General features: G+C 35.2%; 1 protein-coding gene across 1 annotated transcript in view; it reads left to right on the forward strand.

Annotated features, from left to right (window-relative positions):
* Positions 1 to 12,852, forward strand: part of LOC129245935 (homeotic protein ocelliless-like) — an 84,653-nt gene extending 71,801 nt beyond the window's left edge. Inside the window, exons 2-3 of the mRNA XM_054884382.1 lie at positions 11,739 to 11,888; positions 12,802 to 12,852. Coding sequence (XP_054740357.1) covers positions 11,739 to 11,857 — 119 coding nt within the window. The 3' untranslated portion in view covers positions 11,858 to 11,888; positions 12,802 to 12,852. The remainder of the gene's footprint in view (positions 1 to 11,738; positions 11,889 to 12,801) is intronic.
* The last annotated feature ends 880 nt before the right edge of the window (positions 12,853 to 13,732 follow it).

The raw sequence follows: 13,732 nt of genomic DNA on the forward strand, positions 1-13,732 counted from the left end.
ATTTGGCTCCGTGTGACTTCTGGCTATTCCCAAAATTCAAGAGACCACTCCGGGGAACGCGTTTCGAGTCGATTGAGGAGATAAAAGCTGAATCGAAGAAGGTGCTGATGGCTATACTATTGGAAAAATCGTTGGCATAAGTGTATTTCATCGAGAAGGGACTATTTTGAAAGGGATGAAATTGATTTACAAGAATAAATAAAGATTTTTCCTTTTACAACCAAATTCCCCTTACTTTTTGCCCACAGTAGTATATACGGGGAATACTGCTGAAGAGCCATTCCTTGGACGGATATAAGTCCGGGTCTTTCCGAACGACCAAGTGTTGAGCGAGCGTACTTCTTTTTGTCATAAAAATTGCCGCAATTTAAGTCTAATGTAAAAATTGAAGGAACAAGTTTTTAAGATTTTTTTATAATTGTGGTCCTTTATTATTTCACATATTTGAGCAAATATATAAAAGTTATTGAAAACAATCATCATAATTTTTCGCCGAGCTTTGCACTCGTAAGCAAATACTCGATATCTTTTTCTGAAGAGAAGTACTTCTTTTACTTTTTCGTATCTATACTTTTAAATACTAATTAAATTTTATTATTATTTACAAGTTCCTATCTACTCCGGCCACTGTGATCTAGTAGCACGCATGATTTCTATACACATAGACGAAGCTACTGCCCTAAGTGCTTGCTTAAGACTCTTCAAAGTTTGCTCATGAGCTTTGCAGACTGTAACTTTCATCTCCACTCACAAATTGTAATTTAAAAAATTATTATTTGGGTCTTCCGAGGGTGAATCTTTAGCCAAATTAAATGCAGAAATATTCTGTCATGGCTGCTCTTGGTTAGTCAGGAGCTTCAGGAAGATTTAATATTTTCCTTTAGAGAGGGTATATTCCTACAAAAGGTTAAAGATCATTTCCGACACTATTTTAAAGCGTAATAAATGTTGAATAAATGTAAAGAATTTTGAATGATTTGCAAAGTGGTGTTTCTGGAAATATTAATAAATATTAACGGGATTTATTAAGCCTCATAATGATATGAAATTTTCAACGCATTTACACATAAAAATGGGCTGCTCGTTGCAAACGTAGCATGACCCAAATACAACTTTTCTGCCAGTGACGTCTCGACGTTGGTTAGCAGCAGGTACTCCCACAGCTACTGGTTTTTCGAAGTAACTTTCGACTGAAAGCTTCGTTGCGTGGTTTCGCATAACCGCTGGTTGGAAGCTCGCTCTTAAAATACCGGCATAACTAACTCTTCAGTATCACGGGAATTATGCGTTCTTTTGTCGCTTGAAAACCACTCGTCGTCTTCACTGTCCGAAGGATCCGAACCAACGTCACCGTCCTCCCCTTGTAGCTGTTTCAAATACGTATATTTTCAGCCTCACTCAATCTAAATAAAAAATAAATGTATTATAAATATTTTTGATATTCTATTTACATATATTATTTACATAACCTCAAAAAATCGTATCTCGATAACTCCTCCATGGTTTTGCACTTATTGCAATTTTATTTGTTATTTTAGATAAAAAACTTCAAAAAGTATACACAAATATCAGAAAATACGTCACACAATATAAAGTTACACAATCACATAAAAATAAAATATTAACACACGCGAGCTCAAACTATCTTAGTAATGACTGCGCACCGCTACGTCTTGCTTCTTCGACGATGAAAACTGAACTATACTGCTTTTCCAAATGTTTAACCATATTGGTTTCAAAAGTGTTCTCGAACATACCTCAGTTATAAAAGATTAGGAAGACCGACCCTTTCATTTACCTTTCAAGTTCAATCCACCTGGCCTTCACAAAAACGAGACATTTTGGGGTGCAGCTGCCTGCGTTTTATAACTGATATAGGAGTACGAAAGTTGCTGTGTACAATATGATTGATTTATTCAGTTAGAAATATGTTCTTACAACATAAACATATAAATATTTATCGAATGTATACAACTATTTCGGGATATAGAGGACTTATACCCAAAAAATTGTCGTCGGGGTACCAGGGTGGCAGAGAATGTAGATCTTTTTGGGCGGCAAGACAAGGGTTAATTTATTATGTTTTTATACATTTTGTAGAAAGTTTGTAGCTTTGAGTTATATAGTTTTTGTAGTAGAATGCGCAATATTTGTAAAAAAAAAAATAGCTAAAGCTGGGTAATTCGGCTTGTAAACACTGGGAATAAACTGCTTGGGCAGCTCAACACCTTCGAAGTTATGTAGACCAAATAAAATATCAAAAACAATAAAGAGATGTATTTTATTATTGTTTTTGGTTTCTAAAATGTAAAACCTGCTATTACCTGTCAATGAGTCTTGGAGGCTCTCTTCAGGATCCTCATGAAATGATAATTTTCACACCGTCGAGTTATGATGTTGAGCTTCTGTCGCTTTTTTGAGCGCGTAATAGCTGTCAGGCGGCCGCCGTAGCCTACCATTCACATTTCAGAGAGAACGATGGTTCGAATCTCGGTGAAACATCAAAATAAAGAAAAAGTGTTTTCTCCCTCGGCAGGAAATGGCAAACCTCCGAGTGTATTTCTGGTATGAAAAAGCTCCTCATAAAAATATCTGCCGTTCGGAATCGGCTTGAAACTGTAGGTCCCTCCATTTGTGGAATAACATCAAGACGCACACCACAAATAGGAGGAGGAGCTCGGCCAAACACCCAAAACGGGTGTGAGGGCAAATTATATATATATATATATATATATATATATACATACATGTATATAATAGCTGTCAGTGAGAAATGGCATGCAATGTAGAAAAAAATCATGTCGCATGAAAAAAAGCCAAGCCATGCACAAGGAAATAAACTTTAGTGTAATTTTTTCAATTTCTCTTTATTTACCGTTATAAAACGCATTCAATTTTTCAATCTCCAAAAATTAATAACTACAATGCAGCAACAAAAACTCATCGATGTTTTGTGGTTTCGCGTTGCCAATATTGTCACATGACACATTACCGTAAATTTTTATAGCTATTACTTTATTTTACATGCATCGAATTCTCCGGCTAAGAATACATACATACATACGCATAGAATAAAACCAACACAAAGAAACGTCACCTATCGCCACATTTGAAAAACATACTGGCTATAGGGACTCTGGGTGTTGCTGTTATTAGATTACCGTTGCTGGTTTTTTTTTACTTTTTTTAATTTGTTTTATTTTCTCTCTTCAGCTGTTGTCCGTGTGAATATTTGTTGTTATTTGTATGGTTATTGTTCGTATTTCCGTTGTGGAATTTTCTGCGGCTGCCACATTTTGCTGGTGTTGTTATCAGAGCAACGTATGGGCAATCAGTTTGCATTCCGGGTTTTCTCATGGCGGTTTTCCGTTCTAGTCAATGTTTGTTTCTAACGGTTTTGTTTACATGGACTTAGGTGCACGTATGTAGGTATGTTCATATACACATAAAAGAAGGTTATTTTAAAAACTCTGAGATTAAAATAGCAGATAAACAAGGTGGCGCAAAATTTGTCATCCAATTAAGTTTGAGAATAACTTGTTTGCGAAATACATAAAAAATATTTTAAGTGGCAGCTGATTAGAAACGCAATATTTTGACCTGTTTTGACTACAAAAAATATCAAAATTTGGACAAAATTTATTATTAAAATAGATGGGGCTATGTTCATAGAGAAGATGGAAGGTTTTTCAATTAATAATAATAAATTAATTAACAAGATATTCAATTAAATGTGGTTTTTATTTCATAAATTAATACAACAAATATAAATAATAATTCAAGGGTCTTTGAAAACTTAAGCTAGTGACAATGGGAACAAAAATTAAATATTCAAGTGGTCACTAAAATAGGTACGAAATATAAATATTGGGTTGGGGAGTAAATTCATAGCGTTTTTACATTTTCTTTTATTTTGCAACGATTTGTTTGCTGTTTGTCAAAGGGTAAGTATTCATTCGATAGGACTCTTTCTGCTCTACAAAACTATGTTTTTCGTATTTTTGAGATATTTAATTTTTTATTAGTTTTGAGGGTGAGAAATGGAATACCCAGAAGGCAAAAATCAACATTTTCGACACCTGCTCTTCTTTGCATATCATCGAAGTCAAGGCGCACGACATGTGCGACATGTATGGAGAAGTTGTCATAGGCGAGTCTACAGAAACACGGAAATGGCTTACGAAGTTCCAAAAATGGCGACGTTGATGTCATGCCTTTCTGGATCGGCCGACAGGGCTTATGAAGGGGAACGGTCGCCAAAATAGTCGTGAATTGGCGGAAAAAATCAACAACGATCATAAAAAGTTTCTCAATCAAATTTATTCAATGGGATTTACCGACAAATTGGGAGCCTGGTTACCTCACGGGCTCAACGAAGAAAACAAAGAAAGTCGCCTTTAAATTGCTTTTCAGCACCTCGCTCGCCATTGACCAACATGCGGTCATAAACAGCACATTTTGTACCGAATCGTCATGAATGGTGGCTATACATCAATATGAAGGAAAGAAAGGATTAGGTTACTCCGGGAGATACGCCAAAGCCGAGAGTCAAACCGGATCTTCATCCAAAAAAGATCATGCTATGTGCTTGGTGAGCCTGGGAGGGCATGGTGTACTGGGAATCGCTCGAAAAGAATGCCACGGCCAACAAGGAGCTCGCCGTATTCTCCAGACCTTGCACCGAGCGATTACCTTCTTTTTCGCTACCTGTCAAACCATATGAAGGACGTTACCTTCGATAACAAAGATTCCCTTAAAAACTGGCTCAACAACTGCGTTGACACCAGGTCAGGTGATTGTTGGCGGAACGGCATGAACAAATTGGTCGATAGGTGGGAAGAGGTTATAAACAGAAACGGCGAATATATAATTGAGTAACTCATTAATATATATTTGAGTAAGGCTTTCTCAAGTGGGCCACAAAATTACCAAAGTGAATATTTTGCGATGAAATTCAGCTAGTACTGAGTTCTATCATCCAGAAGCACACTCAGAAAATTTTGTTATAAAATTCCAAATAGTTTTTCTTTTATTAACTATCGAAGTTTTTTGCAGCGCTTGAATAATTATCACATTTCTCGTAAAGTAAGTATCCGATTACAACGATTTTTCAACTGCAGATTGATAAAGGATGATATTTTCCAAATACGTTATTTTTGTTCCGAAACTTGATGTTTTGTTGGGATTCGGAGGATCATTTTTGAAAGTTAGGCCAACCTGTAAATGATGCATTTATAGTTATAAGTACACTTAAAACGGTATTTTAACAAGTATGTGGAACATACAATAGGGGAGACGTGAACTATATGGCCTCAGGAAATATTTCTCAGATTTTCGAGAAAAAAACCGTCAATTAATTGTTAAAAAAAACCGAAATATTTGACAAAACACCACTCGATCAGGCACAAGCTTTTTATATTTTTTTAAGTTACAGTGATCACCAGTTCAAAAATCATAGTTTTGAGAAAAACGCATTAAAAGTTTTGCTATCGATTTATGTCATAGAGCCCGAGGGCGCTTTGTTAATTGTTGAATAACTCGAAAAGTATTTGTCGGATTCACCTCAAATTTTCACACAATATTTTTAAGATATTATACTTTAAGAAAATTCAAAAAAACAAAAAATTCATTTTTCTGAAAATTCTGACTACCCCTAATCTCTTAACTTTATAGAAAAAGAAAATAATGAGAGCTTACCTTTGCAATGTTACCTTAGAATTCTTATCGGTCAAGATTTTGCTCGGTTATTAAAGTTTTCCCAAAAAGTATCTAATCAGAAAATAAAAAATAAAAACTAAAATCTCATTATTTTTATTCCGTTAAACTGTCAACTTTTTATGCAAACTTTTAGCTTAAACTATCCAATTACCTGCGGTTTGTAGAAATATTTTAAAAGATTAATTTCATTTATAAAAAATTCAATTTTTGGAGTTAGTTTTAAATTGGTCCAGCTCAGTAAATCTTTATACTTTTTTGAAATATTTTATGAAAATCTTAAAACATAATACATTTTTCAACTCCGGTAAAAAACGCAACTTTATGTACCTCTTTAAAAGGTGTTAGGCGGAGATTCTTAAAAGGTGTGAAGAATTAGAATGTGTGGCCAATATCAAACCGTTAAGCGGCTTTCAGCGAATTTGAAAGAATCAGCTGATTGTCTGACGTAACCGGGGCCATGACAGAGTTTATTTGGGGAAAAATTGAGATTGATGATATACGAAAAAAATTAACACAGCCACTGCTCATTTTGCTTCGTTGCCAACTGATTGGACGAGTATGTGAATGCATGTGAAATAAGCAGGCAAAATTCTGCTGCCGAGTCCCCGGTGACGTTGCAGTCGAAGTTACTCGTTCAATTACGGTCTTCGTCATAGCTGAAGGGCAAACCTTGTAATCTATCATAATCGGATTCTTCTAAAATATGTTGCCACATAAAAGGAGGGTCTCAAAATTAAGTGTACCCTCCGAAAGGCAGACGAGTAGAGCTTACAGGTAGAAATAGATTTGTCATTGCCAGCCTTAAACACAATTTTGTTAGTGCTCCTTGAGTGTATGTAACAATGCCTGAATATCACAGACAAACTCAATAAGTGACAAAAAATTTATCCGTGAATATTCCACAGTATTGCTGCCTGGCTTTAAATAAATAATAAACAAAGTCATTGTTTTGCCAGCATCAGTTTCATTTAACTTTTGTGTTTTCATATTCAGTTTCAGCAATTTTTATTCGACCGGCACTCTAACACAGCCGGCACTGAAATGTTCTGCTCCAATTTTTTTTACACAACTGCTCGATTTGTTTTTGTTTCTTTGCTATTGCAACAGTGTGGCCGTATCCATTTCCTTTTCGTAAGTGTGAGTGTATGTGAGAGTATAGCATCGCTTTATGTCATTATTTTGTTGCTTCTGCCTTTGTAATTTACCCATTTGTCCTTTATGGTAGCTTTTGACTTTGTCCCTGCAATCGGTCACGCTTTTCCAGCGCAACTCAACTCAAAGCGAATGACAAAAAAAGCGTTGCGTTCTACCTTCAGCCGGCTTGTGACACCACCATTCATTTACACTCCCGGCACAAGAGGGTCTGTGTTTGCCCAAATGCTTACACGCTTTCGGACAGCAGTGGCAGCAAACGCCGCTGAAATATTTGCCATGCAATTGCCTGTGAGGCTGTGTATTTGTGTATTTTCCCTTGGTAGCACTCATACAAACAAACAAAGCAAAGCAACAAAGCGTTTGCAAACACAAACACGAATGCAAATTCAAGCGCCGGCGGTAACAGAACACAAATCACTCATGTAAACACGTTCGAGGCAGTAATTCCTTTTGCATATCGTTGGAAATTTCTCGTTTTACGTTAAAACAAAGTGTAAAGCGGAAGTGTGCGGTGTAAGCTACTAAAATTTACTGTACTAGTGTTTTAGGCTGTCGGTGCGACTAAGTAAATGGTTAAGTGCTTTGCTGCCTGCCAAGGCATTCTTCGCTAAATATGCAAGATGTCTATTAATGGACACACAGATGCCTAAGTAAAGCCATACATGACTTGTCGACGGTCAATGAAATACTAAAACCTGTACTCCACCTGGCCAAATAGAGAGGCAAACCAGTGTTTAAAGCGCCTAAAACATCTGCTTATAAAATATTAAATAAGACAAACTACCATCTAGCGCTGGCTGGTTTAATGGAAAATGCAGCATCAAATCCGATCTAATCAACTCATTATGTAACCAGTGGTGGTTTCAAAGGTGAATAATCTATAGGAATAATTAGGAACGAAGTTCATGTTCGTATACTCGAAGAAGACGAGGTGAGAAAAACAATAATCAGGCTTAAAAATAAAGAGGACTTTGGAGCTGATATTCCCATATCGGGTCTAGTCAAAAATACTATGTGAGTTTGAAGCTTTTCAGGAACCGACGATATTCGTCCGCGTTCCCACAACAATCAGTTCTACAGGGTGGGCCATATATCGTTTGCTTTTTGAATCACCTATTCTTTTGAGAATGGTAACACAAATGACATGTCAAATGTGTTCATAATTTACTTAAAGGTTTGACATTTACGAAATGGGACGCTATACGCTTGAACAAAATTGGGAAATAATGAAAACCTATTCCCAAAGTGGTGAGTCTTCTTCTTCTTTTCTGCTTTTCACATCGGTGGCTACGTCAATAAGCAAAATTGTCGGATTTGGGGCTCAGAAAATCCATACGTTACTGTAGAGAAGCAAATGCATCCACAACGAGTCACTGTTTGGTGCGGTTTTTGGTCTGGCGGCATCATCGGGCCATTTTTTTTCGAAAATGAGCGAGGAGTCGCGGTTGCAGTAAATGGCGAGCGTTACCGTGACATGCTCAACGAGTTTTTGTTTCCAAAAATTGAAGAGGATGACATGGACGACATTTGGTTTCAACAGGACGGTGCAACTTGTCACACTGCCAAAGTTACACTCGAACTTTTGGCTACCGGTTTTGAATTCCGATATCAATTGGCCGCCTCGGAGCTACTATTTAAGCCCGTTGGACTATTTTTTGTTGGGAGCCGTTAAGGACAAATGCTATGTGAACCATCCAGAGCTCCAAAATTGGGTTGATCGAATACTTGCAATTTCAGTTTCTAACCACCGAAAATTGGAGGAGGAGGTTGACCAGAAACCCAGCAAAAGATGCCATATGTATTTATACATTAGGGTGGCTCTTAAACAAATTAAATGAAAAGTTTTTTTAGCCTCACGTGCTCAGTCGGTAATATCATGGTCAAAGAAGTCACATATAAATTTTGGTTCCAATTGGAGCCAATTAAGGCATGTCGTACAGTGGTCAAAGTGCAGATTAGCCCACGAAGGCTCAGAAAAGTAACATTTTTTATCTTAAGTCTTAGAATATTTTTTTACTGAAAACTCCAAAAGAAATGTAGGTTTTCAGTTACAATTTTCTGATTATTTTAATTTATTGTAATCGAAACATATGTAAATATATTTATTATTTATGATGTATGTATCTTACATAATTGTAGTTTCTTGAAAAAAGGAAGAATATTCTATAACTCCAAGTCTCTTTTATTTGGCTAATGTTGATTCGAGAAACTTATAGAAACTTAGCTCAGGTGCCAGCCCTAAAATGCTGATTCATTCTCTTCAAAAATATACACAAATAAATTAAAATTTCGGTGAAAAATAATTATTATAGTTAGATTAGGTTAGGTTAGGTTAAATTGTCTAGTTACCAATGATGTCGCATGGTCTCCAGTGTTGAAATACGCCTAGGGGACAGTAGGCTATAGTTATGAGGCAACTCTTCGTATGTAATGGCATTTGTTAAGTAGGCGGCACTCCTACTAATAACTATGTAAATACAAATGATGTGATGTGATATAAATGATGTTTGACGTTTTTTTGTAAATGTGGTGTTCTAAATATATTATGTTTATATACAGGTACACACATACATAATAGGAATGTACTCTTTTTTAGTTTTTACGATTATAAGTAAAGAGACATTTTTATTTAAAGTGAACACTTTTTCAGTAATAACAAAACAAACGCAATGGTTAAATTTTAATGCATTTAGTAATCCTTTAGTGCGTATATGCCTCATAGTCTCACAAAGTAATTTAAGGTCCACATCTTGGAAAAAGCTCGGTGAAAAAAATCAAAGAGCAAATTGAAATGCAAATTTTGTGATTGAGAATGTTTTTTAATCTGGTGCAATTTAAACGGAATAAGCGAAAAGTAGTAGGTTATTCATTTTAAAATTATTGTAAGTTAAAGTCACTGTTAAATCGTCAGTATCCGTAGCCGAATTAGTGCGTGCTCGATTGCTACGGGTTCGAGGCTCCCAATTTGCCCGCTTATGGGAGGTGTATGCTTATGAGAAAGGTGTTAAAATGTTAATAATATGTTATGGGAGTGTTAACGTATTATGGGAAGGGCATCCACTCAAGAGAAAATATTTTATTTTTTTATTTTTATTTTTATTTTTTAAAAGCTTAAATAACAATAGAATTGCTAAATAAACAAAAAGATAACGCAGCGCTAGAAACGGAGGCTTTCAGCTCAAGAGAAAATAATTTCAAACATTTCTGAGGGATTTGTGGTATGCACAGAAAATGTGGTCGGCTATGGGGGATGTCTGCTTAAGAGTGGAGTCCATTAGGATAGAGTACACTGTATTTCTGCCTTGCCGAGATTTTTCTCTAAATAACCATCTACCAAGCGGGAATTGAACTTCATCATATAAATTTTTATTTTTATTTCCGCGGCTTGAACGGATGTTTATGGAATGCAATGCTCAGCGTCTAACCATGTGGCTACTAGGTCCTCAGTGTTTAGAATTTTGGGTACATTATGGGCAGCGCTTTCAGAAATGTAATTACTTTTCTACTTTTCTTTATTTTTGCAATTAACGAAATTCCCTATTTATCCAGTTTTTTCACCACTTTTGGCTGGCAGGGACTTTTTACAACAGAGGCATAGAAATGTATAAATTGCTTTTAAAACAAAAAGGCCAACTATATGCATATTTACGGAAATCCCAAAAATCTCGTGATTGGTGGAACTCTCACGAGTTTCGGCTCTGAAAAAATACTGAAAGACTTGGACCCCGGAATTTGGAGATAAATGATGAAATCCCGAAAATATCGGAATTGTTGCAAAATAATCCCTTTAGTTGCGGTACTGAAAAAATCCCAGGATTTCGGAATAACTGACGAAATTCCGAAAATATCGGGATTGTTGGAAAACAATTCCGTGAGTTTCGGCACTTAAAAACAACGGAAAAACCTGGACCCCGGCATTTCGGAATAAATGATGGAGTCCCGAAAATCTTGGAATTGTTAGCAATTTATCCGTTGAGTTTCGGCACTTAAAAATTACTGAAATAACGGGATCCCATATTTCGGAAAAAATTATGAAATCCCGAAAGCATCGGGATTGTTGAAAATTAATTCCGCAAGCCATGGTACTTAGAAAATACCGAAATACTTGGGCCCGGGGAAGTCGGGATTTCGGGACTAACATCTCTAATACATGTATATATCAAAATACATATATTCATCATCCCCAATACATATTTGGTACTTATCAAAAAATATATTTAAAAAAAATGCATACCACTTTGCAGCTTTGTTAACGATATAAAATACTTCTCAAATTATTTGCTGGGTATGGATTTACTAAAGATTAAAGAGATGAAATATTTCGCTTGGTACAAATTTCCAAAAAATGAAAGAGATTGTTGACTTCTGGCTCTGCGCCACAAATTATACCTCAGCAACAGGATGTTACGTTTACAGCTGATAAAAGCTTTCCGCTTTAGTGCTCTATGATTCCTTAACTGTGTATGGATGCAGGCAAGCTTTCTACAGTTTGCAAGCTTTGTGCTCTCTAATGAAATTTTTGAGTGTTTCTTTTGCCATTTTTAGACATTTTATTGTTTTTTTTTAACAATTCATGATTTTTGCTTCTTGTAATAAATGTGAAATTGTCTGTACTGTCAACTGGATTACTGGTAATAATTATTTTATGTTTTTAATGTTTCTTCTTTCCTTTTCCAAACCAAACCAAAAAAAAAAAAACCAAAAAAATGTTAATAATTGTGTACAATTTCGTTGCTCCGTTTCGTTCGTTCGTTCGTATGTGCACAACAACACCAACTATGTTCCATGTGCGTATGTGTATGTGTGCGTATTAATATTTATTAACGTTTGCTGGCTCAAAAATGAATTGATGACGCGCACATCAGATATCGAGGTGACATATCGCATACCACCTGGCCATCATCATCATGGCAGCAAGAAGATACAACGAAATCCGCTCAGAAATCTGGATCTCGATTTTAAATTCGATGTTAATTCGTTTTAGCTACCAACCACCAAAGCAACTACACAAATCGGTGTGTGTGGTGAGAGTTGAAATTTCTGAAAAAATATATTTAAATTATTCAAAAGATTTGTTGCATACTCATATATGGGCTTTTTACTATTTACTAATCTCAGAATTGTTAGCTACTTACATACATACATATATTTGATGTAGATAAAATTCTATAAACGTGAAATTGCAGTTTCTTAAGCATGTCCTTGCGTACGTATATACTCGTGTATGTATGTATGTGCATAAAAAACTAAACATAGTTACATAGATTAATGACTAAAATTAACAATCTCACTATACCATCTGAGTGTCGTTTTCAATTGTTTTGTTGTGCATTTTAGCAACATTTAACATCGTTGCAGAATTTTTTTTCTAGAGTTTGCACGTTTTATCCTCAATAAATTAATATTATTTGAGTTCGATTTCTAATTCTGCATGCAATTTTATATTATTTAAATATAACCTAATTGGCAAACATTGATTTCTCTCTTTGTCGTTTCCGTTTGTTAAATTTAAAAGCTGTTGCAGTGTTGCCAAATGGTTATACCGAGGCTACCTATCAGTGTTTACAGTCTGTTATTAGTGTTGGTATTGGTAGCAGCGAATTTCTCTTTCATATTTTTCCACTTTCTCTCACCAACATAGACGCATAACATTTCTCGCTCTTTGTGTACATTTTGCGCCGCGCAAATACTTACATACTCGTATATACTCTTTTTCTGTCATCTCTTTTATGTAATGGTTGGTGTTTAGTATTTTCACAATTCCGTATCCTTCCCGTTACATATTACCTACATTATAATTCCGCTGTTTATTTATGAAGCTCCTCTATATGTTAGCTTCAATTATTTTTTATTTAATATTTCTTTTAAGCAACTGAACTTTTCTTGAAACTTAATATCTAACAATGATTATTGATTTATTTTTTGCAGGTAAATATCTACTAATATATGGCATTTTTTGAAAATTACTTGTTGCCAAAGGTATGTATACTGTGTAGAATTTCTGTAACTTAACAGACTTTTAATGGGAAAAGCTCACCTGCTAAAAGAATAACATTTGACGGTAGACACCTATACAGAAGTTGAATCTCCCTAGGGGGAATTTGATTAAAATGAGTTTCTTTTACAGTACAAATTCTGGATTTGAATATTTCGCTAAAATGAATTAGTTCGCTGGTGACTACATCCTTACTATTTTAGTTCAAAATTAGTAGAGGTGTTACGAATTATTAAATTTTACTTTGATTTCCCTAGAAAGACCAAAGTTTTATTTATGTTTTATGATTTTATATTTGTATTTTATTCAATATTTAATTAAAGTGCAATAACATACAAAAGGCGGCCGCCGTAGCCGAATAGTTTGTACGTGACGTTCGAATCTCCGTGAAACATCAAAATAGAGATAAAAAATATCTGGCGTTCGGGGTCGACTTAAAACTCCAGGCCCTTCCATTTATAGCAAAATATCCATACGTACACCATAAATTGGAGGATGAGCTCCAAAAAGGGTGTAACCGCCAATTATACCTTCTGCTCAAACATGAACGAGACGGTATCAATAAAACGGTCCGCGGATGACACATGGAAAAAATAAATTTTTTGTTTTTTGGTACGACTGTTATAAGCTTACATAGCAAATTTCAGCGTGATTTGTCACATAGTTTGTTTTCTGTGCTACTATAAACAAGTCAAGCTCGAGTGTGTACCATACATAAAACATAAAAAAGTCATGAATGAAATTATATTCAGTAAGAATTTCGTTAAACGTACAATGTTAAGAATAATTTTCAAGTTAGAATATTTTCTACCAGAATTGTGATAGCAGAATTTGAAAAATTTCGTCTTTTCAGGGTTAAACTTC

The sequence above is a fragment of the Anastrepha obliqua genome, chromosome 4 (genome assembly GCF_027943255.1).
Source record: "Anastrepha obliqua isolate idAnaObli1 chromosome 4, idAnaObli1_1.0, whole genome shotgun sequence".
Lineage (NCBI taxonomy): Eukaryota > Metazoa > Arthropoda > Insecta > Diptera > Tephritidae > Anastrepha > Anastrepha obliqua.